Below are 26,610 nucleotides of genomic sequence, written 5' to 3'. Positions count from 1 at the left end.
AGTTTACAAGCACAACAGACTCTGCAGTATTGCTAATTAGGAGATTAGAAACAGGGAGGAAATAACATTTGCACGATAGGGCACTCATAACAAAGCCCCCTTTGCCCATCAGCTAATTCCTCCCTAATCTGGGAGGAAAAGCTGCTGATATTCACCTCAACGTTTTGGAAATTCGCCCTGGCAGGTCAGCCCATTCCAACGACACGAACAATGTAATTTATCCAGCACTGGTGACCCTGACCTGCCCCAGCAGCCACTCTTGGAGGTGGTAGATCCATCTCCCTTCCCCAATTCAGTAAAATTGCAGAGTGGAGCAAGGCTGGGGCTGAACAGCCACAAAGCATCTCTGTCTTAGTAGGAAATGCCCGTTAATTAATTGAAGAAATTCCTCCCATTGAAACAGAAACTGGTGACTGTGGACAATGCACCCCCAACCCACCACCGGTTTTCTCTGATGCTAGCGACAGCAAGCCATGCTGATGTCCCRCAGCACGTGTGCGAAGCTTCCCGCTAGCTGATCGAGTAGTGAACAATGAGAAATATGTTATGAGCTTTAGCTCCAATGGAAAAAGCTACATCAACAATTTCCTCGTGAGCCCCGTGCAGCAAGGGGCACACTTCTCTCTGCCAAAAATGAGAGAGGCAGCGAGCAGGATTTCCGGACTAGTGGAAGCAGCCAAGCCAGCTTTTGAGACGCAGCACTGGGGTGAAAGGCAGAGCTTCCCCCAGGCCAGACCCTGAGCAGCCRGAGCTGAGGTCCAGTACAGAGAGACACTATTGGGTTTTGATGCATGTCCCCCTGCCTCAGTTTATTAATGCAATTCACTGCAAATCCGCATTTCGCCACTGAACAGGCCCCCCAGTGACATCTCTCCAACATCCAGTAAAAGTGGAAAATAGTTCTTGAAGAAGAAAAAGATCTAAGAGCTGCTCTGCTGGTGGGCACCCTCATGCTTTGAGGGGTGAACTCATACCTTCCCCCAGGACAGCTAAGGCTGACATATCTGCATGAACACAGCAGCTCCGGGGTCTGACTGCCCTCCCAACGTGCCAGCAGTTGGAGGATGCCCAGCCTAGTGCCATACACGCTGTTAAGATGCGTCAAAGGGCCACACCTCCAAACACAGAGGCAGCTCCGGCAAAACATCCCAAATTCAGCCACCTTGTTAGACCACCCAGGCACACACCGTCCTGAGCTGGGATCAGAGCACAATGTTCTGTAAGAGCATCAGAGGTGCCCGGTGATGGACAAAGGTCCAGCTAGCTGCAGACCTTGGCTCCAACAGCAGTCGGCAGGGGCAAAGTACAAGAAACAGGACTGACGTGGGGCCTTTTCCATGGTTATACCAGCCATCTCACTTGCCTTTTTCCTCCTCTCTGCTCTTTAGGAAAGCCGATACAAAGAGCTGGGTTATCAGACCGGACAGTGGACACATGCAAACCAGATGGCATGTGTCTTGCTAGAACAAGCTACAGCGTGCGCTAGGCTAGCCCACTCCAACATGCCAGAACAATGTCCATCCGGTTCTCTTCTCTGCTAGGAAGATGCAGGGTGTGAGTTAAAGAGCCCACCCTACGGACCCAAAGAAATCAAAGCAAAAACAAGAGAACAAAGCATGATCGGGGACACGCCAGCACCATGCAAGGGACGCAAAACCAAAGCATGAAGGTCTGGCAAACATGCCAGGATATCCAGGATTAAACTAAAGGGGAAGGGAAGGGGAGGGAGAAGCAGCGGCGCCTTGTAGATCAGTTCATAGCAAAGGTCCAGGCCATTTCCCAAGCAGCAGGACCCAAGAGGTGGCAGCCTTGCTGTGAGCAAGCCACCAGCAACACGAGCTCAGGGCAGGCAAATGGTGCACACACCTTTCAGGAGAGGAACACGACTGCCTGCTTTCTCTGCAATGTGAGCACCAGGTTTCTTCTTGGGGGTCCGTCGTTCTCCTGTATCCAGCACAGCCTCTTCCAAAGGAGCATCTTTGCCTTCCACATCATCTTTTAACCCAGCAGGGAGTTTGGCTATTTCTAGCGAGGGTCCTGAGTCCTCTCCCTCCCCGGCTTCAGCTTCTGTTTGGGAGATTTCAGAGGGCTCTAATAGGGTGACATCTGTTTCTTCTTTCCCCCTCAGCGGCTGTCTCCTCTCCTCTTGGTCCTGTCCTGCTTTATGTGTTTCAGTTTCAAGAACTAGTGCCTCTCTTGATACATCTCCAAGGACATCTTTGGACTTGATTTCTGCAAAAGCATGTTCTTCATGAGCTTCCTTGGCTGTTGCTAGACAGAAGCCCATTTCAGGTCCTGGAGAAACATGCTGTCCCACCAAGGAAACCAAATCCTGGTGGGCAGTTTCATCAACATCACGGTCCTCATCTCTTTCCCGTCCACTGGCATCTTCTTTTAATGGGGCTCTGGTGTATAATGGAGATGTCCCATCTTTAATATGGGAATCATCTGTGACACCTGCACCTGCCAACCCTTCAGTGCACACATCGCGACCTAGCTCTGCTCCTGGTGCTTGATCCACACCAATGCCTTCTCTGCCTCGATGGTCCCACAACTCACTGCTGTCTTCAGATGGTCTGGAGTCTTGGTACATATCTGGGGGTATTGGGATAGTGACCTCGATTCTGGTGGGAGCAGCTGCTGTAGCCTTCATTTCATGTGACAAAAGAGGCTCCTGAAGAACCCCATCTGCCTGCTTTGAGGGCTGACTTTCTCTTTTTATTGCATCTCCCACATGCTCCTGAAGTTCGGGCTGCAGCTTTGGAGAGCTCAGCTCCCCTGGAGTTGAAGATGCAGGGTACGAAGCACGGTAAACAATTAGCACAGGYATGTCAAACAGGAAGTTGTTCATACAATGCTAAAGAGAGACTAAGAATTTTTACAATCGATCTAGAGGGTAAGAGCAAGTCCCATACTACCCCATTCAACAGAAAAATCACTTCTGCGGTTGCCTCTGGCTTTAAAGGAACTCTGACACCCCTGGGAATCAGAAACGGTAACGGCCAGAGTGGGTAGGGAGAGCAGACTCCTCCCTTGTCCCGTCTCAGAGGTGGCTGGAGTATGCCAGCCATGTGCCATAAAGGCCAACATCTGYGCTCTATGAGCTGGTTTAGTTATAGAGGTTTTCAGAAGCCATGAAAACACTCAGCTTCTAAACTGAAGACGACACCAGACCAAGTCTGCTGGTCAGTAACTGTCACAGATCAAGCAGGTGCTGAACAAAGCTGCTGGCTGCTTTTATTTGTTCAGAATTTGTTTGCTGTCCATTCTGCTGAGAGACCATCTCTCCTTGCCATATGGGCCAGAACAAAACAGGCCTGGTACCCTCCCTCCTTCATGGGGTTACAGATCCCTACAGCCCTCTTCTCCCTTCTAGGAGATGTTGATGCGGGCTGGTCACCAGTCACATCCTCCCAGAGTTCAAACCATTTCTGCTTTGTTCTCCAGATCATTTCTGATCCTAATGAGCATGGGGAAGAGCACTCCTACGTGTCCATCTCTTACTGCTACATATTTCAACAGTCTGTCTGCTCCAGTGGAGCAGAGAGCCTCTGTGGAAAGGAGTATCAGTAAAAACATGGCTGTAGCCACACAGACAGCCACAACAATTTTGGACTGTGCACCCACTCAGGCTAATTAGCGTTCCAGCACTGCTGCAACCGTTTGGGCAAAGTAGAAAGTATGACATTTAAAACCCAAAACTTAAGGTCACAGACACACAGATCTTTTTTTTCAGGGTAAAAGAGACAATTATGTTCTATCACTGATCTCATGCATGACACAGACCTTTACAATTTCATCCAACAATTGCTGCATTAAGCCATATATTCTGGTTGAGTTGGAGCTTTTCTCTTAGAAACTCATCCAACTGAAGCGAAGACGCACTGAGCAATGGAGAATTCATCCTGAACATAGGTAAATTGCCCTAAAAGCCAACTGCCCCAGAAAGAACGTGCATTTTGTACTCTGAATTTGTCTAGCTTCAAATTCTTTTGGGGTCTTTTTAAGCCCTAACCTGGTAAACTAAAGGGTTTACATTAGAGCACTTTAGTACTTAAGATTTCAGTTGCTGTTTTGTTAAATGATAGAGATTAAAACAAGACAAAAAGTCATTACTGACTCAGTCTTTTATCAATGTTCTATTTTAACAGAACATAAAGTTAAGTGAAACTACCACACAGAGACCTCCAAACTTGTTGTTTAAGAGAAATCTGAAATAGGCACCTATTGGCAGGTAATATTTGAAATGTGGTATTAAAAAACACCTTTTCTAACCAACCACAGGGATTTGAAGGATGTTTATGCAGTAGCCAGCAGAGCGTCTTGGCTCATTTCTTCTGCAAGCAAAGACAACATGACCATAACGACTGCTGGTGCAGAGATGTGGCCCGTCAATTCATTAGCTGTACTTCCATACTCCAGGACTCATGAGTTGTTCTGAGGTGGATGTGCAGCGTAAGGTCAAGAGTTGGCAGAATGCCAGCATGGCAAAAACTACAGATCAAAAGATGCTTCTCCAACTGAAATTCCAGAGGCATTTGAACACACTCCATCTTCACACCAAAGATCATTTTTTTCAAATTCCACAATGTGAAAAATGAGGGCAGCCAGTGACAAGATATTCATGACTGTGTGCACGCATCAATAATTGTGTGTTCCTCCGAATCAAAGACAACCAGATCATCATTAAAAAGAAGCACATTTTTAAAACTCCATTTTCAGAGAAGTAACAATTTACATAGAACCTAGAAATGTCATATACGTGAGAGCTCCAGCTAGCTGTGTGTTCCCATATCTGACTGCTGAAAGATCCCATCACAGTAGAGAAAAGTCTTATTAAAAATCTGGTGAGAAACAGCAGCTAGAACCAGACTGAACAAGGCAGACAGCAGAGAGAACTTTACCACACTCCTGCTAACAACATTGACTTATTTTTTGTAGCAATGCCACTATCTGAAGTACAGAAGAGTTGCTGATCCAAGAACCACTGAACAGGCTAGCAAAGGTTTTTTAATTGCAAGGAGCAGACTGCAAATAACCATGCTCACCTGTGTGTGCAAAGCAAAAACAATCTGAATTCTGCCCTGAGCTGAGAAAGCAAAGACGACTACTCACTTCTTCAAAAGACATGGATGTTTGTAAATGCAGTAACGCAGCCATGAGGAAGAAAGATGTTGCCCAAACAGGCAGAGGAATTTGTTACACATACCACAAAGAAAACTGCCTTACAGGATTTAACTGAATCCCTAATGGGATTTAATTGAGTTTTTTAACAGCACACAAAATTAGCGCTTTGGGTATGAGGGCAAGCGAGAGAGCTATAACAAAGTGAGTTTGAACACCTAACTGCCCCACTGGGCACAGAATTAAGCCAGCACTGGTTGCTTTCAAAAAAACCCATCCTGAAGTTTTCAGTCAAGTCTGAACTGAGCAAAGCCAAGACAGGCTTTCCAGATAGCCAGGAGGTCCCTGGATAATTCCTTGGCTCATCTGAGCAGATGCACAATTAATGTTCTATAAACATTCACTGCCCACTGTGCCTGGCATTATAAGTCATGTGCTCTGATACTGAGAAGAAAACACCCTTAATGTTAAAGTGCAACGGTGACTAGGTTTGAGACCATCTTTCAAGTTGAACTGAAACGCAGCAATTAGAGTCAAACAATTCACGTTTTTGGGCTGTGAAATGTAGGGCCCAAACTGACTCTGTTCAATGCTGAGCAGCTCCTCCTGGCTGACCACATCATCCCTGCTCTGTTTATTATCTTTTCTAGCCTGGAGGATGCCCTGTTTTTCAACTGAACAAACAAAACCAGGGYTTCAGCCATTTGAGAGAGAAAGTTGGTGCGTGAAAAGCTGTGGTTCTCTGAAATGAGTATGCTGGGACATTCAAAGCATGTGGGACCCTCCCCAGTCAGGGACAGGGAGAACTGCACAGCTGCTCAAACAGAGCAGATGCATTAGAGAAGAAAAATCCCAAGCCACTAGCAACCACCTGTATGTGTGGGCAGCAATAACTGGATCCCAGTGACAGATGTTCCACTAACCTCGAGCAGCATCTCCTGCAGCGTGGTCCTCCAGGTTGGGGGTGGCTCCTATGCCTGCCTCTTCAGCTGGTCCCAGYGTGAAGAAAGAAAGGGAAAACACAACCAAAACCACAAGAATTAAATTYTAAACATGTGCCTGGAAAATTTATTTACTTCCCTGCTGATTCTGCCCATCACCGCAGTATTGCGAGCACAGCAATATTARAAAGACAAGTAACCCATGACAACGATGGATCTAGCTAGATTTATTTAGCATGTGCTGTACCAGACTGGAGGAATGTTTCACCGAATCGCACATCCTGGGTGGCAGGTCAGTACAAGTTCCTTCAGGCAGAGGTGCAGAAAATAGGCTGCTAAGGAGCAGTGAAACTTGAGGATTTATATCCCCTCTTCTACCCCCACCTAGCGTTTATGTGGCTGTCAGCACTCGCATGAATGTCTGACTCTTACCTGACCTGTACCTTCTTGGTGTCTGTTATCTAGTTTACCATAAGGAACACTGCCACGGATATTTGACAACGTTAACCCGAGTCCCCCCTGAGTCCCTCTGATATGAATCCGACACTTCAGGAATACTGGTAGATTAGAGAAGCACAATTTTTTTCGTAGCAGCCATGATGGTTTGTCTCTATTAGAATTCCTTCATTTTATCATATGACTGCTTTCAAATGATCTTAATCRATACCAAAATTATATTTGTATGTCACAGTTCTACAGTCAAACTAGGACATCCTCCTTTTTCCCTGCCTTTTCCAGAGTTCAGGACACTACTTCCTCCTCGCTCCCTGGTACAGTCGGATCTTGAATCGGAGACCGCACATCCCTGCTAACAGGCGAGCCACTCTGTGCTTCGGTCCAGGGCTCCACCAGCAGCCACGGGACGGGATGCAGGACAGAGAATTTGGCTGCCGAGGGAGTGTGCTGTGGGTCTGCTTAACTGCTCAGGCATTGGCAGAAGCCCATTTCCACCCACCGCCTTTCTCGGCGCCCACACATACCTTGCCTGATGCTTCCAGGAAAACCCAGAAGCTACTGCACAGGAACCACGCGCTCATTTTGCACATACAAACCTGGCTCTCCTGGGATCCCCTGCCCTGTTGTATATACACAGCATGGCTGTAGCTCCATCCCTTTTTACGCCACCTCTGAAAGACCCCCATCCCTCCCTGCAAAACCAAGCCCGGGTGCGGTGATTTCCCACAGAGCATTCAGGTCAAATTAGCCACTTCGCTTCCTCTGCATTATCTTTAAAATGCACCAGCAGCCAAAGAACTGCTGCAGTGGCCTGGTTTTCACCTGCCGCTTCAAAGACAACCGCATGGGCTGAGCTGAGCAAGAGCGCCAGCGAGACAAGCAGCGAGGTCCTGCGGCGACCACCTCGCCCCACCAGCAAAGCAGGGCTGCCCTCAGAGGGGCAGAGATGACCGGGATCTGCAGATAAGTGCTTAGCCTGGAGATGGGAGGAGAAGCCACCACAGAGATACCAGATAGAAAGATTGTCAGATGCGGAGCTGAGAAAGAGAGAAGAAAAGGCTGCAAGCTTCCCCCAGGCTGGGGAAGGCAAGAGTACAATTGTCAGCTAGGAATTATTTCTGCAGGCCGTGGAGAAGAGAGAAGCACGCATCCGGAGCAAAGCATGCCTGCGAAAGGTCTTGCAGCGTTATCATTAAGCACTAACCAGCTCAGCTCTCTGCTCTGTCTGCATCAAGAGATGAAACTGCACCTCGGTCTCCCTCACCTGTGGTTCCTTCTGGGATCTCCCCATGCTGTTCGACACCACCCTGATCCTCGTGGTCTCCTTCCTCCACTAAGGGTGCCGTGGCATCTGAAAAACAACGCAGCTTTCACATAGCTGTCGAGCGGCAAAACCCTGTGGAGGCCGGGACGYACCTGAAGAACGTTTCACTCAGAAAAGCACCCGACTCCCTCCCTTCAGCCAGCGCCTGTGGGGGGAGACAACCCTCCGCCACATAAACTGCCCATCTCCAGAGTACTCCTTACACAGCTGGCTGAAAACACACAGCGAAAGAGCCACCAGCGCCTGATCTGCACGGGGATGCCGCTGGTCTGGAACAGGTGAGAACGGCTCCTGTTGGATACCTTCATAAACCATTCGCGCACCGCCACTGCCTCGCGCTCCGGGCAGCTCGGAGACGGACAGATAGCCAGCTCTATCTGCCAGAGGGACGTTTCGTCACTGTCACAGCCCCGATCCGATGGGGAGAATGGGCAACGTCCCCTTCTGCACCAGCCAGGTTTTACACGCTGTTTTCTTGAGCCGCAGACAGGAATGGGAGCATTTCATAGGAGATCACTGTCAGCTCACAACTCCAGAGGGACAGGGCTGGAACTGGCCAGCACTTCCGTCCATCTTTCCTTTAGATAAATTTTGCAAGCTAATGTCTTTACCTGAAGTATCCAAGAGGCAGATACTTGGGTTAAAGCAGCCAGTTGCACAAAAAGTGCATCTAATTATAAACATGAACAAGTCTCTAGACCACTTCCGAATTAAGGTTCTTTGTAAAAACATGGCATTCAGATAACACTCAGGAGCAGCACAGACGTGCCCTGAGTCCTACCAATACAACTATCAAAACAAAGTTTTGTTTTATATATATAAACACTGCCCACCTCATCATGCCAGCATGAATCATGCTGTACTAATGAGTATATAATTACAGCGGGGATAAAAAAAAGTTACAAGCTACAGTTAACTCTGAAAGGGAACACAGAGACCAGGAGGTGCTGAGAATCTCGGTAGAGCACGCAGCATGGTATTGCTCCCAGATACACTGAGCTAATGACACCCCGCAGTCACAGTGTGGAAAGTCTTCAAGCRATTAACTGCAGGCAACGTGCTGAACTGTAATAAGGACTTTGCATTCTCAACCTAACGCCTTGCAACCCACTCTTCACCTTTAAAACATACTGTCTCATTCTGCAGAGTGGCAAACCTTGCTTGTGATCAGACTAATAAAGAGCATTTGTCCAAGAGCTTGGACACACAAGGCATCCCGCTCCTCCTCAGAAACCCCACCAGAACACGCCACAGTGAGCCTTTCGGCAAGGTTTACCACGACCCCATCTCTCATGGTTTCAAAGCAGTAAGTCAAAGAGCTCCCACCTTCCGTAGTTGGGGTGCTCTTAGCGTCAGATGTTTCAGAAACAGGCTCATCCGATCCATCATCGACTGGTATCTGAAGGGGATAGCCTGGAAAACATTCAAATACTTAGAACAAGTGCCTGGCCGTGAGTCATGGACTGTGTATTATGAACCTGTGATAGCCCAGATCCACAGAAGCAATAAAGAAACTATAATTGGAGAGTATAAAATACCCGAACTAATAAGCAAGCAAAGCGTGAAAATGCCAACCAAAGCACCAGTGCCATTGCCAAAAGAAGCAAGCGGAAGCCCATCAGCAAAAGAAAAGTCCAGTGAACCGGACAGCTAGAAACAGCAAAGCATGGCACAAGCAGGAAAGGAGATCCTAGCAACGTAAGCAGAAAAGATGTACAACTTCTGAGTCACTGTTGTTCTCCTTGCCATTTCTGGAGCCGTTAGCCTCCCTCCCAAAGCAGGCTGCTGAGCTCTTCCATGACGTGTAATTCTAATTGTTGCAAATCAGCAAAATCTTTGTAAAGGACTTGGTGTAGCATGAACCTGAAAATGGGAGGACTTGGTTGCAAAAGTCATCTTTTGGAATGCTAGAGCAAGATGCACAAGTCTCCTCTTTGCAAGGAGTCTGGGCAAATGAAACAATGAGAACTGAAGAAAATGAGTTGAAAAAGAAGGTTCAAACTAACATAAGCAAAATCCCTAGGAATCTGTGATGTGCTAAGCTGAGGCTACAGGCTGAGAGGGGCTATCAGACTGAAATGGACTACAGGAGCCAGAATGAATGGATTCCATGGATTCTCTCCAGGGCAGAGAAAAYCCATTTATCTGGCACAAGCTGTATCCAAAGCATCTCAAGAAAAGAAAATCAAGATGATGTTTACATGGAGCACAACCAGAAGCAAGTCCCACCCAGTTCACTGGCAGTATGTGGGCTTCCAAGCTCAACTGTGGAGCATGGTGGGATGAGAAAGGAAAAGTCCTCCTGAGAAACGCAAGTCTGAAATATGGGACAAGASACTCTTGCATGGTCCCTGCTCCCAGAGCCCTCTGCTCAGTTCTCCCCAACTCCCCGTGCAGGTGAGAAAAGCAGGCAGCAAACAGCATCCTTGAGCAGTGTCTCCAAAGAAAAGCAGTGCTCTGTTTTTATGGCCAACTGAGTAGTAAACACAGAAACATACATTTCCAAAGCTGCAGCAACAAGATATGGGATACGAGGGGCTGTTCTGCTCTTGCTGGGCAATGACACCAAACAACAAAGTGTGCCATACCACCTTTGCTGCACTCTCCCATCAACCTGGATGGTGGCAGCAGCATTGTCCTACTGCTATAAACATCAGAGCATCTTGTAGGCAACGTGTCCACAGGCTTCAGTTGGCTGATCCATGCTAGCCCTCCACACACAGATACCAGTGCAGACACTCTGCTGTTGGTCTCTCACACCCACAACTGCTCTTTGAGCTAGGGCACACCTAAGTCTGGATGACGTTCATCTTTGYCCATCATCCGCAAAGGTTTGTTCCTTGCTGGAGGGACAACGTCAGTGTCTTACTCCCCAAAGGCCCCTACATACACCTCCTAGCTGGCCCCAAGACCCCCTCGTGCTGCCCCGCTGGCCCTGCTCTCCCCACCTGGGTCATTTTCCTCCTGGCAGTGAGCAAGGGAGGTCCTTTACACCATCTCCTCCTGGAGGGGCTTACCTGATGGGATGTGCTTCTCCTGGCCGGCTGAGTGATCATCCATCATAGTGACGTCCTGACGCTGCTCCGCCATCTCTCAGCAAAGTTACTTAAAGGGAAGAGTAAAAATAAACACCCGTCAGGTAAAACCTGACACAACGCGCTCTCCCCTGGAGCCCAGTTGGTGTGTTCCCATCTACTGCTCCACATGACAAATTTGCTCATCAGCTGATTTCTGGGATCATTAAACATCCTCTAGCAAGCAACCAGCCAACAACAGCCAACCATCTTTTCAGTCACTGCAAGAAGGTATCTGCTTTGTTCCCTTTTCCTGATGAGCCCTGAAATCACACCACTGTGCTCAGGAAAGGTAACAGCTCAAGATACCTGCTACCTATCAGGTTTCACACCAGTGCTGAAATACTCTCCAGAACATCTAACACTACTGTCTCCAAATTCATCCAGAGTATGTTTTGTCCTCAGCCTTTGAGTGGAGGAGGACAGCGGGAAGGGAGGGCTAACATGGCAGATGAGGATCTAAAAGGGCTGCCCCAGCCAGAGACCGCTCTTCGAACACAGCTGCACTGAGCTCTCAGCACAGGAGACGAGGCCACCGCAATCCAAACTCAAGAGGCCAGAACCAATTCACCAGTGGACCTGAGCTGAATGGAAAACATGGATTTTGCAGAGAAAACATATAAAGGAGCAAATGCTCATCATGAACATAAGGAAGATCTAATTACTGCTGCAGAAGAAAGAGCGTCTGCCAGTCGCGGCATCCATCAGCATAACGATATAGGCAACTTCTGCCCAACTGCAGCATCAAAATTACACAAGCGTTTAAAATCTCCCAAGGGAAAGGACCATCCTGGTCYGCACAGGATACTGTCCGGGTCACCATTTTGTCACAGGGTTTGAGCTCTGTGCTTCCATAAACTCMGTTTTGCAGTGAAGTGCCTGACAGTGGCTGCCACCTGGGCAGGGACAGAGCCCTCTTCCCTGGGGAGCACTCAAGGCAACACACGCGCCTCTGGCTGCTCTCCCCCTCTCCCAGGAACGGAGCAGCAGTACCACGGTCCGGACTCATTCAGCACATCTCCTTCGCCCCCTGAGCCCGGTCTAGCCCGTTCACTCAGTGAGGAAGAGCCCCAGGAGAAAACTGCCAGCCCATACTGTATGTGCACTTACAGGCTCTGCTAATGCATGCAAGAGAACGCAGCGAAAGCTGGACAGTTAAACCTGTTGCAGATGCCTGAAACACCGACATCACTCAGGAGGATTGCGGTTGTAATTTCCAAAGAGGAGAGGGATGGAAAAGTTATGTAGAGCAGACAAAACTTCATATTCAACCTGCCTGGGAATGGTTTAAAAGGTGCCAGGAAAGCAGAAGGTAACTGCAAGGGACAGCAGGAAGAATATCTTCATTTCATTTCGCTTTCCCTGATGTCCAGCACATACTAAAAAAAAATGTTTTTGTGGTTTGGCAAAATGCGGAGAATTTTCTCCGAGGGCAAACAAAAATTTCCAGTGAAACCAAAAACCCCACAAACAACCCAAACCTTGGACCACCTCCCACAGGGCCTGACCTGAGTCAGCACTAACGCGTTYGGCAACGGCCCGTGGCACTAGCGATCACAGCGTGCTTAGCACAGACTTATTTTTGCTGCACGTTCCAAACTCCGCGTTTGCCAATTTAATCATAGTCTCTAAACAGAAGTGTCTGCTGCCAAGGTATGATGCTGCTGCAGAAACGCATGCCTCCCACCCCTGCGGATACACCCAGCAGGGATACACAGCTATAATGACATACCTATCATTTTAAAAGCAATCCAAAAGAGACATAGAGGGATCAACCAGGACTCTTCAGAGATGGATTTGGACCAGGCACTCTTAGAGACGAAGCTCTTGCTTGGTCATGCTTCTGCAGTGCTAAGAAAGCCAACAGCGAATGCCTTGGTTGTAGAGCCAGGCACAGTATACAGGTCTGGGCAAAGGACTGAGAAGCAGAAAGATGCTGAAATTAAGAGCTGTATTTCCAAAGCTCATCTATCTGCAAAAGGAAATGAACTGGCCAACAAACCCTATCCCCCTCTGCAAAGTGGAGACCACGATTCTCCTCGTTCTCCACACTGGTCAGACAGACATCGCTTTTAGTTGACTTCCTAATCGCTGATGTAATTACAGCCATTAGCAATGATTAATAACCAGCTATTACTGTGATTGCATGTTTGCCATAACCATCAGGAGTGAATGAATCTAGCAATGATGCTTCAGGTTACCAGCAGCAAAGAAGCAAACTCACGTGGTTTTGTTTGCTGGCAATAAATTAACTGGAGGTATGGAACTAAGCAGGAGACGCTCTAATGCCAGTAACCAGATCTCCCACCCAGGTTTTTTTTAAGCCGTTAGGAAGATGACTATGCAATTTAATTTCTGCCTTGGACAGCTATAATGTCATTTGACAGAACTGTACCAAAGAAGTTTGAGAACTTGCTGGAGAAGAAAATCACCCATAAAAATGGAGGTATGAAATAGGAAGGAATTAAGCATCTGCTTTTTGCAAAAATTTTAGTGGGGTTTCACCCACCTAAAATGAACAGCCCTAATTATTCGGGCATATGGCAGCCCTCCTCCCAGGGCTCAAAGGATCATATTAATCATCTCCCGGTCTCACTTGGCTGCCTCCCGATACTATTTACAGGGCTACTTAGCCCTGAAATACAAAAATATAATGTTAACCTTGTGTACAGGGCACAAAAGCAACTGGGGCGTGAACATGAGAGTTTGGAATTTAACACATGAACGTGCTGCTCTCGTGTGCGCGTATATGGGGAAAGGCTAAGAGTGAACTCTCCATCCCAAATGTGCACACAGGACTGGATACAGCGGTTTTCCCCACGCACCGCCCTGCCTGTTGGCAGCAAAGCAATTCCTATCCCCCCCCCATCAGAGGAACCTGCCAGTCCTCCCAGCCCTGCTCACTTCCCTCGAGACTTCAGGACACTGATGTCTGCTGACCCAGAGGCAAACTACTCCCAACTAAGGTGAGCTGGATTTGAGACTTGTTCTTCCCTTATTCTGCCTCCTTTTCTCTCTTTCTCCCACCTGTTTTTTTTGGAGAAGAGCAATTAGGGTCTGCCCCAGTCTTCCTGGAAAGACGCATTTAGTCCTTCCTTGTCTCTGGACAAGAATTTCCTGGGATGCCATCCAGAGAGGACTCCCGGCTTGACAGCCAGTGAGCTGGCATACCCCACCGGGGGCTCGTCTGCCAGCTCCACGGACAGCGTCCGACGCGGCCCAGGATCTTACACTTCTCCGAAGGGAACGTTTAGCATCTGTGCCCCCCCAGCATGACAGCGATGGCTGGGCGGACCTGCTGGCAGGCACCCAGGGCCGCCGGGTCGCAGGATGCTGACTCCGGTGCCCTACTTCCCGCTGCCCTGCCAGTGCCGGGGGTTTTCGGCATAAAGAAATATCCGGGTGTTTTTCAGAGAAGCTACAAACAGGGAGAAGCTGTTGGTCTTGCTGCCTCTCTGAGCTATGCAAGAAGGCGTTTAACGCCCTGCTTTTCACAGCCAGGCAGAGACAGCCCCCGTTCCTGGTGAGCTCCGCACATGGCAGGATTCGGCCATTTCAGAGTTAAAGGACTGGAGACAGGCTCAGGAGGATTTCAACATTAATTTTTCAGGGATGAGAGAGGAAAAGCTGCCTTTTCTGTCACGAGGGAAAAGAGCACCATCAAAAGCCACAAAGATGCATCAAAAAAATACCCAGCGCGGGTCTGAGAGCGCCTGAAGCCCGGTTGCACCCTGGGCGCTCATCCGTTCGGACACGGTGGTTTGGGGGCTGGTGCACGGTTTGCCACGGAGAGCAGAAGCATCCCCCTGCAGATAAGGCGGCACGTCCTCCCGCCGCGTCCGCAGCGCGGCTCTGCGCCTGAGCGACTACGTGCGGCGCTCGGCGGCGGCGAAGAACAAAAACCCCTCGAACCAGCGTGACCCGAGGGGCAGAGAGGGGCACACGGTCCCCGCAGGGAGCGCACGGCTCCCACAGCGTTTTGCTTTCAGCTGAAGAAATGCCCACTCACCAGATGCCTCTCTCGCAGCCGCCGTCCCTCCCGTGCATACAAAGCATTCCCCGCAAGGAGCTCGGCGAACGTCTCCTACCAGGCGGCCCTCGCAGGCCTGGCGCGGCTGAGATTCGAACCCATTACACCGGGGCTGATGAGGTGTCATCAGCACCAGATAAGTAAATAAATAACAGTAGGCACGCAAAAGGATTCAGTGGATAAGTACCAGCGAGCCACTGCCACCGTTACCTCCGAGCTGCGAAGCTCTCCCGGCAGAATTTGAAATATGCAGGCCGTATAATCGTGCAGTTATAGTCACCAGGTGTGTCATCTGTACAGGCGTTTTATGCCTCTCCGATGAACGCTGAACCTCATCCTCCTCCTCTTTTTTCCATCTCTTTTACTCCAGCAGCTGGAAGCGCTGCTGACAGCAAACTGCGCGCCGTACTGACGCACGCGTTTTTGGAACGGATCTGTCCCGTCGAAACCAAGAGGCAAAACTAAACTGCCTACAGGCAAAACACGTCTCGCTCCAGCCGGAGCGTTTCAAATTTGCTTCAGGTTTTCCCTCAGGTAATAAATTCATAAGACTACATGGAATTTAAACCTTATTAAAATGGCATATTTTAGGTGAGATTTTTTTCTTTTTAAAGATGGTCTGAAAATTGCACAGCTGAGAAACTACTTAGAATTTTGGGGAAAAAAAAGTATATAATGACAATCCTTCTCTTTTTTTTTTTCTCTTTTCAAACAGGAGGAAGGGAAAATCCCTCTTGGGGAAAAACATAATATTAAGAGAGAAATTGTTTGAAAAAACTGTAAAACCTGCCCCACCTTAAAGCAATGGTTCACTAATGAATCATTAGGCCAAGGATAGCTGCATAGAGATAAACTTCGGCAGCACCCTCTGCACGACAGATAAAGCAGAAACCCTCGGAAGAATCTTATCCGCTTCCAGCAGAACTAGTCTTGTCAACCAGGGACACTATCTAAAGAGCAACAGCCTATCCCATCATTAACAGCTCCTCCAAATTTTACATTTTTTCACACCCACAGCCTGCCTTTTGGGAGAAGAGACATATTTAACAGCCATATTTGAGCTGTGCAACAAGGCGTTCGAGAAGGAACTAGGGGCGCAACGGTTTTATTGTCAGGAGCAGGAGAAACAGGCTGACTTCTGGCAGCGCACCRCGCGCTCAGGCCAGCTATACCTCTGATGCTTGCGCTATATACGCAACCTATTTAAGTCCCTCAGCACAAATCCAATTTTCCCGAGTTTCCGAGAGAATTAAGTTTAACTGGTAAGAGCTCTGCAGCCTCCTGCCATCGAATGCAATAGTGGTGGTGTTCGAGGCAATAGTTTTGCTGTTCACATCAGTGCTAAGATGAGACGCAGACTGGGACGCAGAGCATTTCACTCCAAGGTTTGGAAGCAGTAAAGGAATACGAAATATCAGCCTCCAAACCTGTAACTTTTTGGAGAATTGAGTGCTGCCGTTCCCACCCTCAGACCAGCGTGATCTGGAGAGCAACGGGAGCAGACGTTCCTGCTTTCTTTAACCGGGCAGCTCAGAGCCGGGTGCGGACCCACCGGCGGAGCAGCGGGGGCACAGCGGGGCTCACGGCGTTCAGGCCACCGGGAAGCTCCGAGACGCAGTTCTGCTCCGTGACACAGCGAATTAAGCTCAACACTGCGGTAACCAGGAGCAACTCTCTGGTAGCGTGTGAATAGCGTTTCATGGCTGAACCTGGCCCCAGAACACTCCCTGCAGGCATGTTTTGTACAAAAAGTTAGGGGCTAAAAGCCAAAACAGCCACAGAAGCAATTTACATCCCAAAGAGCCCAAAGCCTACAGGACCACAGCTCCAGCAAGAAAAAGCCTTAAGTGAAATGAAACAATCCGTTAACAGCCAGCAGCATCACTGAAGTTTAGCACAGGAAGCAAAAGCTGTTAAGAGTCGGTTCAAAGTCCAGAAGAGATTTAAAGAGGAAAAAATTAGTTTTCCATGTGGAATTTGGCAAGGATACTAAAAGCGACATCACTGCTTTCACAGGAAGCTGCAGAGACCCGACAGCAAAGCCTACCAGCTTTATGGGATGGCTCCCACACTGCCTGCAAAATTGCATGCTGCCTTTCGTCCAGCACCCACAAAGGTTTCTGTGCCAGCCCGTGGCCAGCCTGACCTCGCTTAATGTGCAAGATGTAATGATCGTGGCTCAGGACAGCAGAGCCCCATCTCTGACACCGTCCTCCTGCATTAGTGCCCTGGAGAAGCGAGTCAGAAATGAAAGCACTGCTGCTCTGCTTCCACTGCCCATTCCGCAAATTTATTTTCTAAACAGCTTATCAGGCTGGAAGGCATGAATGCAACGGCTTGGTCTGGTCTGGCAGCAGAAATAAAAGCTACTATAGCACAGCTGGGGTGGCACTGTTTTGAGTAAATACAACTGCTCAGTTCATGGCAAACCCCCCCAGCACAACCCACACGTGAAAACAGGTCCAAACGAAACAACTGCTGCATCCTTCCTCCAGGAGGGACTGTAACAACTGCTATAGATACTGTTTCACAAAGAGGGAAGGAGAAGGGGGCAGACCTATGCAAACCAGGACTGAAAAAGGAAATGAGGCCAATAAATGAACAAAATGCATGAGAAGTTCCCAGCTGGAACACATCTGAGCCCTGTACTTAGGGCGTAAACCAGCTCGTGGCGTTGGAAAGAAACCTCTCCCACGAAGTGGCGTGTTCCTCCCATCCGGTGATCCCTCTGAGCCGCACAGCAGAAGGCCATGCGGCACTAGGCAGCCCCGCGCCTGGTCTGATGCAGCAATGCTTGCATGCCAAGGACCAGGCACCCTGGACGTCTTTTTGGATAGCAATCAGGACGCATCTCCACCCAGCACAAAGACACAGCAGATCCCCCTTGCTGCTGCCGCTCAGGCTAAACAGTAGCAAACCACACACAAAGCCTCCAGCGCTCTCCGCCTGGGAAGATTTAGTTCCCAAATTAAGTCCAGCAGCCTGAAGTCTCAATCCCTTGGCAGAAGGTTTCTTTGCAATGAAAGGTAAATAAAACCAGCGCTGAAAACAACGTACCCTATTGAAAACGGGCCAGTGGCGGAGGGGGAAGAAAGCAGATGCCGGGGACCACACAGCTGTGCTTCGGCAGCGCTCAGCCTCGCGTAATCTGTGCCAGACGACATCATTAGCGCTGTCACAAAGGAGCATGAAGACGCATCCCTGCAGCCCTCCCGGTGCCAGGGGATGAGGGCTCCCACGACGCTCCTGCGGGAGAGCGGGCCAGCCCCCGCACTCCGCTCACCCGCGGGCCCCGCAACACGCAGGGCGGCAACCGCGGCCCCAGGGAACGACGGACTGATGGGACGGCCGCAGGGGCCGACAGCAGCCGCGTCTGATGGGCCCCGGGGTTGTCCTGTATCACACAGAAAGAGGTAGAGTCTGGATCTGCAGCTATTCAAACTGCGCAGCTCCAGCGGTCGCAAGCCTGAGAACTTAGGGCTCGATTCACATATGCCCAAACCCCAAAATAAACTAGACAGAGACAGATCTGTTTGCAGCTGGGGTGGGGGTTGCTAGCTGCACATTGATAGGAAAACAGAGAAAAGAGACATTTCAGCAAACGGTAAGTGCAATGTCTTGAGAGATACTAGCTAGATTTGCATGCTCTGGTCCATCCGAGCAGCTTTGCTACCAGCTACAAACTGCTAACTGTCCATGCAACCACAGAGGGACCCAGCTAATTTCCAGGCAACGATGGAGTAAAGCTGCCCGGCTACTGTGTCCTGAGCTCAGCTGCAGGAATGTCTCACTTCTCCACTATTTAAGCAGTAAGGACAGTAAGTATGCAGTCCTGTTACTTGAAAACGAAAATTCAACTAACACGAGCTATCTAGCATAACCTCTGAAAGGTGATCAAACACAAACAGGTTTTTAAAAAAAAGCATGATTCCATTTGAATTACTCAATTAAAGAGAAGCGACAGCCTCGTGAAATAACATCAGCCTGAAAGGCTGTTCATAATTCATAAGCAACTTCCTTTTCATCTCCTTTGTGTACTTTCCCAAGCACTGTTTTTCCCAGAAGCTGACAGATGAAGGAATATGGACAGTCATCTCATTAATCGCAAGCACTGCCTAATATGCAGCGAGCAAGAGGAATTATATGGAGTTTCAAGCTATTTAGTTGAGAGGCTGGAAAACTTCCTTTGGGGTACAAAGAAGGATGAAAGTCTCTTAGAAGAACAGGAGGAAGCTGCAAAAGAAATAGCCTCAAAAATGCATGTTTCTTCATTGTTTTTAACATTTTTTCCTTGTTATAGTATAACTAACTCCTTGGAGGCCTGGGACTTTTGACACCTCTCCCTGGTGAGAGGAGACCTTCTGTGCAGACTTGAGCTGGTTTTGGTTCGTTACAGAGCAGCTTTGAGGAAYATGGGAGTCTCATCACAGCAGGGGAGCTCCCACCGGCTTTGCGCACACCCATTTGGGACCTGAAGGTTACTGAGCAACAAGGCGACAAAGATCTCCCACATCACCTAATGACACGGGAACGGATGGAGAGATGACAGACGCCCCATTCGAGGACTTCACGTCATGCATCTCTACCAACGCTGAGAAAATCCACCTAATTCTACGCCGTTTCCCAAAGGGGCACGAATACGAATGCAGCTTTGGTGAATGCCAGAGACACGGCCCTTCCCTGCGGTGAAGGGGAACCACCGCTCCAGTGAAGCGGCTCTCAAACCAGGAGGGCTCAGGGAGGCGAGACGCAGCCGATGCCGCAGGAGCAGAGCAGGTGCTGCTGGCCAGAACAGGGCAGAGCTGCAGCAGAGCCATCGCGTAGAGCCACGCAGAGCAGGCGAGCGTCACGAGAGGAACGTTCTCAGACACAGCCAAGTGACCAGGACGAAACACGGCACTGGGACGCTGGGGTGGGCTGACTGGGGTTACGGTCCCCTGAGTCCCTCAAACCCACACTGGCAGTAAACTTAGTTGCTCCTATTATCAAGTCTGGGAAGATGAGGAGAAGGGAGGGTGATAACATTGAAGGCAAAGAAGCCCCAAGTGATGAGATGCCACAATTCTGTAAAAACAGCATTAAAAGGGGAAAGAAGGGCTGGGTTCAAAGATGTCAGAACTCAGGGAACCATCACGAAGTGGCCCTTACAAATCCAACCTCTCCACGGCCAGCGGAAGTGCAAGCTAACTGCTGGGAGTCCCCAGCTGGCAAAGGTCTCCAGGGCACGCTCGCAGCCAGGGAGAAGCCAAGGGATACTTGCGTGCTGACAAGTTCTTCGGTGTTGCTGAGAATTAAACTAACAGAATTTGCCATCCCAAATCAGCTTAGGCCCAGCTCAAGCTGCCTCCAAGCAAGGTGGCAATTACGAGACCGGATTACTCAGGCACACAACTCCAGCCCACGGGCTTGAGCAGCCGGAGTCGGGCAACAGTTGTATCTGGACGTCTCTTCTCTGCCCAAGTAAAAGGACGCCATAACATGGCCCCTTCCAGGAACAGAAACTTGCTGGAAATTGCTTGAGGGAACATATACAAGTATTTTGCAATGAGGAATATGAACCCAAATCTTGCATTAATCTCTACTGAYGGAAGCACAAGGTGGTTTACAAAAGAGGTATCATTACCCCATCTTACCTGCAAGGAGAAATGAGGTGAAAAGCCTTGTCACAAAGCAGGCTGGGGACAAACCAGAGGGGAAACCAGGCTCCCCACAGATAGCGCAACCTCTGCCCTCCCAGCTGTGCTGCCTCTTCCGCCGTCCTCCTCCTCCAGGAAGGGCTCTCTGGATCAGCGCTTCCATAGGGGAAAATGGAGAAAGATCCCAACGGAGGCTACAGGGATGTGTGCGTCAGCAGAGACGGTGAGGCCCTGAAGACCCGTTTGCCTGGAGAAATCCTTAACTGGGTTATGAGGCTGAACTCATTTTTAACTAACATTTCTGAGGCTAGTTGCAGCAAAGCCCCACGTCCGAGGGTCCTGCTGTAAAGTTAAAAAGTGTTTAGAGACTTCAGGTTTCCTGATACAGCAAAACACTGTGCAGACTAGGACAGCGTTACAGACAGGAGGAGGAACGCACAACCATGGACTGCTATGAGTAGTAGTAGCCATTCTGGGTCATCATCTCCCCCTTTATACTTTAGCTAGATTAAAGCTCCGATCAGAGCGACTTACACAGCAGCGAAAAAGGAAGCATCAGTAGTTTTAAAGCTTGCTCTCTCTGTTCAGCAKGCTCTTCAGGAATAGAAGGAAGAGAAGCCTCTTTAGTAGGGATTTACTAGGCTACCTTTGGATTTCTGCCCAGCCTCCTGCTGGAATATCTTGTAGTTGTGCATTTCACAGAGCTATGAGATGGTCTACGGGTGGATAAATTCTTCCTCCCCCCAGATCCTGCTTGCTTTGCGAAGCCTTTAAGCAGCTGGACATGTAGAGYGGATCAAAGAGATGGCAGAAGATCTGATTTACCAGCTAAATCTTWTCAACCATTCCCATCTCAGGCTCAGCCCCACTGTTTGCAAATCAGAGCAGAGTCTCTGCTGCTGCAGGTTTCAGGCCGGCTCACCGGGCRCTCAGTCTTGCACCATTCGTTCTTCACTTAACGAAGAACAGCAGCAGCCTAATACTTCCCCAGYGCTGCCTTTCAAAAGCTCCGCTGCAGGCTGAGCTGTGGCTGGATTGCTGGGCATGGCAGTACGGCGAAGTCCGCGGACGGTCTCACCTGGTGCTGGGAGGAGCTGCTCCCCCAGGCTGCCCATTGCTACTGAAAATCCGGCAGGGAAGGAGAACGGCCCCTCCAGATCGAAAAGGGAGGGAGAAAAGTTTCAGCCCCACGTTATTGCAAATGGAAAGAGAGGGGCCCCTCTCACGTGCCCCTTTCACATCCAGTTAAAAAGCAAGGAATGTGCTGAGTGCCTGGCATGGAGAGTTCGGAGGAGCCTAAAAGGCTTTGCCCGCTCCCCGGTAAGTCTTGTCTCAGAAAGACGCTTTGTGCTTCTGGCCCTCTTCTTCTAGTGCTGAAGCACGGCTTGTTCGGATGTTCCTCCAGGCCACCAGATACACAGCCAGGAAGACTCTTCCCATAAGCTCGCACACACAAGGGTTTGCTTACTCTGGCATTAAACTAGCGTGTGTTTTGTCGCTCTCTGATACCTGTCCTGTGATAACGGAGCATCCAAGTCAATGTATTCATAATGTGGCATTTTCCAGTAATAGAAGAAAACTACTGTTAGCGCGTGCACGGAAGGAGATAGGGGAAAGAGGAAAGAACAGTTCCACACAACGCTGCTGGGATGTTAATGAATTAGGACAGTCAGTGGCATCGCAGTGTTCCGCCCCATCAAAAGACTATTTTACCTTGGCTGGCAAATCCCACTGCGAGGAGGAAGAAATTGCTTTCCTGAGACGCTGCACTGCCTGAAGAAAGGAAAACAGACATCCATCCCCCCTAACTGACGGCTGCTGCCGTCTTCCCCATCGCTCACATGGAACAATTATAAGGATGTTCCCACAAGAAGCAGTCGAGTAAGATCCCTTTCACACAGCAGTCAGTGGTAAAAGGAGCTTGGCAGGGCTCATCTGGTTTTGGGGTGCTTGCAATCTACCACGAGCAGGACTATTAGTGTGGCCAGCAGTTTCTCATGGTTATCACAATTTTCTTCATTAATGCGAGGTCAGAAACAAACTGACAGGGCTTATTTCATGCTTCAGTGGGTACCAAAACGCATCCCAGGGCAGGGAAAGGCTCACTGATAAAGGATCACCCCCATTTCCCAGACACAGGCAATTTGGGAGCACAGCGAGCACTGTCACACCCTTCTTGGGTTCCCAGACTAAGCTCCTGAAATGCAGTCCTGCTGATCCAAGAGCTGAAAAATACCCCCAAACTCGCTCTTTATTAGCCAGCCAGCCACCAAACACCCCCAAACAAACAAACGAGGCAAAACACCCAGGCTGGCTGCCGAGACAGCACAGCAATGCTGCAACGCGATCAGCTGAAGCACAGGGAAAGGAGGCTTCCAGCACGTTAGCGAGCAGCAATTCCTTGAAAGCAGCTCTGCTGTTCATCGAAACGTGAGCTCTCAAGCACCGTCTCCATTTTACAGCCAACTGCTTTGCAGCACAGCCGTGTGCTGTAGGACCCAGAAGAGATGACTGCTGGTCCGAGAACCAAAGCCCTCTGCTAGTTTCCTTTCTCTGCAGCCTTCCGTAGTAGCACACGTACGACAGGATCCACTTGGTGCACAGGAGTCACAGGCTAGAGAAATGTCTGAAACCTGGTGCGAACATGCAATCGAGAATCAGCCCTGAGCCATTTGCACGCTGCACAGACCACCAGCACACTCTGCACTGAAGAGCTGAAGCTAAATGTTCTGCATTTAAGTGCATAAAATGCAGAGTCCAAAGCAAAGAGAGAGAATAGAAACCAGGATGTCAAATGCTGTTGACACTGGGTAGGAGGGATCAACACGCAACGAGTAGACTCATAACTTAAGATGGTGAAATGAGAAGGAAGCTTCGCTTGCATGTGTAAATGGACTTGAAGATCTGAGTACTACTATTGCCCTCCACCACAGCCAAAACACGACACGTGCACACACCGCAGCACCATGGGAAGGGCCCAAATTAGGTGGCGAAAACACAGATGTCTTGGCCTCAGAGCAGCCAGTGCTCTGACTATGGAAAGACACAAAGAGCAAGGGCCCTGCCTCAAAACTGGGCACAGTAAGGGTGCAGCTCAACAACAGCAGAAGCCAATCTTGGACAGCACTGCTTGGTCCTAATCCTTTTCCTTACACCACTACTGCTCTTCTGAGCCCCACTGGGAGGTGGTTCAAGGCACTAAACCAGCAGAAACCGAACCTCTTACCAGCCAAAGACGTTTTCTGTGCTATTAAATGCTATGGACTATCTCAGCCCAGGTTTGGAGCACTGATACAACATGGCAGAGGGGGACAGCATGGGAGGTGAGTACTGCACCAGCACCAGCTGCCATCCAGCTGCCCCTTGAGCCCCTCCACGTTTTGCCTCCGGCTGCAGAAAGATGCTGTCAAGATGCAAGGTAACTATTTATTGCTTACTTTGATCTCATCTATTTTTCTTTCTTTGATTTCACAGTACTGACAACATTTGCTGCACCCTGGCAGAACAGCCTATGCAGAAGTTCTCTGAATATTTAATGCTGGCACAGTAATAAAGATATTTAATATAGAAGATTTGCCATGCCACAGCTCTAGCCTACAAATGCATGAGCGCACCTTTGCGGATCCTAGTCCGAGTACATGGTACAGAGCCAGGAAAGTGCTGCAGACACTAATGTTGTAAGAGATTTTCTTGGGGCAAGGATAACATTCAAGGTGTCTTCTTGGGCTGGGCCTTTCATTTCTGAAGTTATTTTGAGTTGTTTCAACACATGGCTAGAATTAAAACCATGACAACAGCACCATCTGCTCCAGCTACTGCCACACCACCCTGGCTGGCATCGCTCTTGCAGCAACAGAAAGCTTGTCCTAGGGAAGAAGCCAAGTCAGGAGAGTTTTTCCTAGGCAGCACTATTTCACTTCTGTGGAATCTGAATTTGCAGAGCTCCTGGCTGCAAAGACTGCTGATGCAGAGGCGGTGTCCAGCATGCCAGAGCAGAGAGGCTTCCACCACTGCCACGAGGAGCAGGGAGCGATGGATAGGGCATCCGGGCACTTCTGTTAAGCAGAGATGAGGGTTAAGCAGCGAGGGTGAGGAGTTTTAGTGGCTCTTATTTCCAGAACAATAAAAATCCAACAGAATCTGCATTTGCAACTTTATTTTTCATAACCGGCAAGCCCAATGTGAACCACGCTGAGGCACAAGACAAACAAGGATTTTCAAGTGACAGAGAATGAATGACAGCAAATAAAAATCTTTATACACAAAATACAACCTGGTTGAGCACTCAGATGTCTCTCTTCGGCTGGTCTTCACCCAGTTTTGGCCGCTCAAGATGACATTTAGGTCACAATCTCTGCCTCGCTTTCAACCTAGTTTTATAGCGCTGCTGAGCAGAATTGCAATAAAAGCAGATGTAGGCAGCGTGAATGGTGACAATCCATGTGAGAAGGTAACCCAGCCCACACATTCAGCCAAAGGGAGCTGCAAAACCATTAACCGTTACCCTTCTCATCCCAAAGGCTAAAGGATAAGCAGCAAGTTCAAAATCAGAATCTGTATGCATTTCATCCTGAACAGGAATTAGATGGAGGCCTATCTTCCTTTCCAGAAGGGATGAACAGTCAAAATTGTCCAAATTTAAGATTGCCCCAAGTCTAGGAATTCAGGTTCAACCTTCCCCAACACATCTGTTAAAAATAAATGAGGTGCAATCAGTCTCCTCAGGGATTTCATCCCCTTTCAGCTCTAAATGCAGCTCTGCTGTCACACATATGATATGCATGAAAGGACAGCCTGCTTCAGAGCCTTACTTCTTGCTTAAAATAATATTGCTCCAAGTCTCAGGTTACAAGAGACCCATTCATGCTCTCTGTAAGGTCATGGTCTCTTCTCCAAATCACTAATACAAAGGCTGGAATAAACAGGGTTGCAGATATTTCAGTAGTGCTGCTTTTCATCGCAGTATGAGAACAGGGACTATTTTGAGAAGGCTCTGACCACACCTAGAGCCACAACGTTTTGTCATTTCTTATCTAGGCAGGCACAGAGCAGTTTGCTGCTGGTGGAAGATGCTGGGTTCAGTCCTCAAAGTGAGGGCAGGCAGCAGCAAAGCAAAGCCCTGACTGCAGTCTGACAGCTTTACCCATCTTACGGGACAGCCCGTCCTCACAGATGGGAAGTGTTCAGGTATGTCCCTCTCTGCAGACTACGGGAACAGGACTTTTTAGTGCCCAGTGATCCTTACTCAGCTCCAAAACTCATTTTACACATTCCCAAACAGCAATCAGATGACCTGTCTTCAGCATCACCCAGGTACGTCCAACTCCCTCCTGCTAACGATGACTTCCTAACCTTTCATCCAAGCCGTTTCAAGCTATTTTGCTATGAGCAGTGGGAAGGTGCTTTTCGTCTGAGCGCTAACACTGCTTCAACCACGGTACAGGATTCTTCCATTTAAGGACTTAAACAAGCATAAAGAGGCTCTGGATGTTTCGATAGAGCGAGCAGACCCAGGGAGCCGGAGACCCCTCCGTAACGGAGGTACGCGAGCAACAGCGACAATGAAACACGCTTCAGATCCGAGCACAGACCTCAGACTGCCACAACAATGAACCCTTTCATCAGGCACAAGAAAAGCAGTTACCATATCCGAGATGAAGCAGTAACAAATGCTTTCCCGTTAAATGGTATTCCAGACTCTTCCCCTCTAGCCCAGAGGAACCTGGGGGTAGGGAGGGGCTGACAAGGTAATTCAGCTAACACTCAATTAGGGAAAAGGCAAAACACATGCAAATTAGGCTGCAAAACCATAAAACAAGGACACACTGAGAATAGCTCAACAGTGCTGCAGATGAGGGAGATTTTCAAGCCAGCAAGTGCTAGAAGCCCAGCACAAAACAGGCTCTGGGTCACTAAGCACTTCTGCACCCACTGCCCTGCTAATCTGCAGCCTGGATGACCCAGAGCTGGCTGCTCCTGCAGCTGCACAGACGAAGACAACACGGGACCTGTTGGCATCTTGCAG

General features: G+C 49.1%; 2 protein-coding genes and 1 long non-coding RNA gene across 13 annotated transcripts in view; 1 reads left to right on the top strand and 2 right to left on the bottom strand.

Moving 5' to 3' along the window:
• MAPT (microtubule associated protein tau) overlaps positions 1 to 26,610 on the bottom strand; it is a 48,186-nt gene that overhangs the window by 16,939 nt on the left and 4,637 nt on the right. For 9 of the 11 annotated variants that reach the window (XM_026059218.1, XM_026059221.1, XM_026059224.1 and 6 more), the window contains exons 1-5: positions 15,160 to 15,242; positions 10,863 to 10,950; positions 9,172 to 9,258; positions 7,786 to 7,872; positions 6,048 to 6,113 (exon numbers count right to left, since the gene is read on the bottom strand). In XM_026059218.1, coding sequence (XP_025915003.1) covers positions 6,048 to 6,113; positions 7,786 to 7,872; positions 9,172 to 9,258; positions 10,863 to 10,935 — 313 coding nt within the window. In that variant the 5' untranslated portion in view covers positions 10,936 to 10,950; positions 15,160 to 15,242. Of the gene's footprint in view, positions 1 to 6,047; positions 6,114 to 7,785; positions 7,873 to 9,171; positions 9,259 to 10,862; positions 10,951 to 15,159; positions 15,243 to 16,996; positions 17,079 to 26,610 lie in introns of those variants that run through there. The other 2 variants (XM_026059219.1, XM_026059220.1) reach the window with 2 other exon arrangements.
• Positions 688 to 3,311, bottom strand: LOC112962762. Its single transcript, XM_026059230.1, has 2 exons — positions 1,867 to 3,311; positions 688 to 1,534 (listed from the first exon to the last, which is right to left on the bottom strand). The coding sequence occupies exons 1-2, from the start codon at positions 2,849 to 2,851 to the stop codon at positions 1,488 to 1,490; spliced, it is 1,032 nt and encodes a 343-aa protein (XP_025915015.1). The 5' UTR covers positions 2,852 to 3,311; the 3' UTR covers positions 688 to 1,487.
• Positions 18,009 to 24,851, top strand: LOC112962765. Its single transcript, XR_003252402.1, has 3 exons — positions 18,009 to 18,553; positions 18,658 to 23,908; positions 24,060 to 24,851. It is a non-coding gene; the product is annotated as an uncharacterized LOC112962765 (long non-coding RNA).

This window comes from Apteryx rowi, unplaced genomic scaffold, assembly GCF_003343035.1.
Source record: "Apteryx rowi isolate R43461 unplaced genomic scaffold, aptRow1 scaffold_154, whole genome shotgun sequence".
In the NCBI taxonomy this organism is placed as follows: Eukaryota; Metazoa; Chordata; class Aves; order Apterygiformes; family Apterygidae; genus Apteryx; species Apteryx rowi.
Note: the sequence above shows the minus strand (reverse complement) of the source record. Positions and strands in the feature narration are given on the sequence as shown.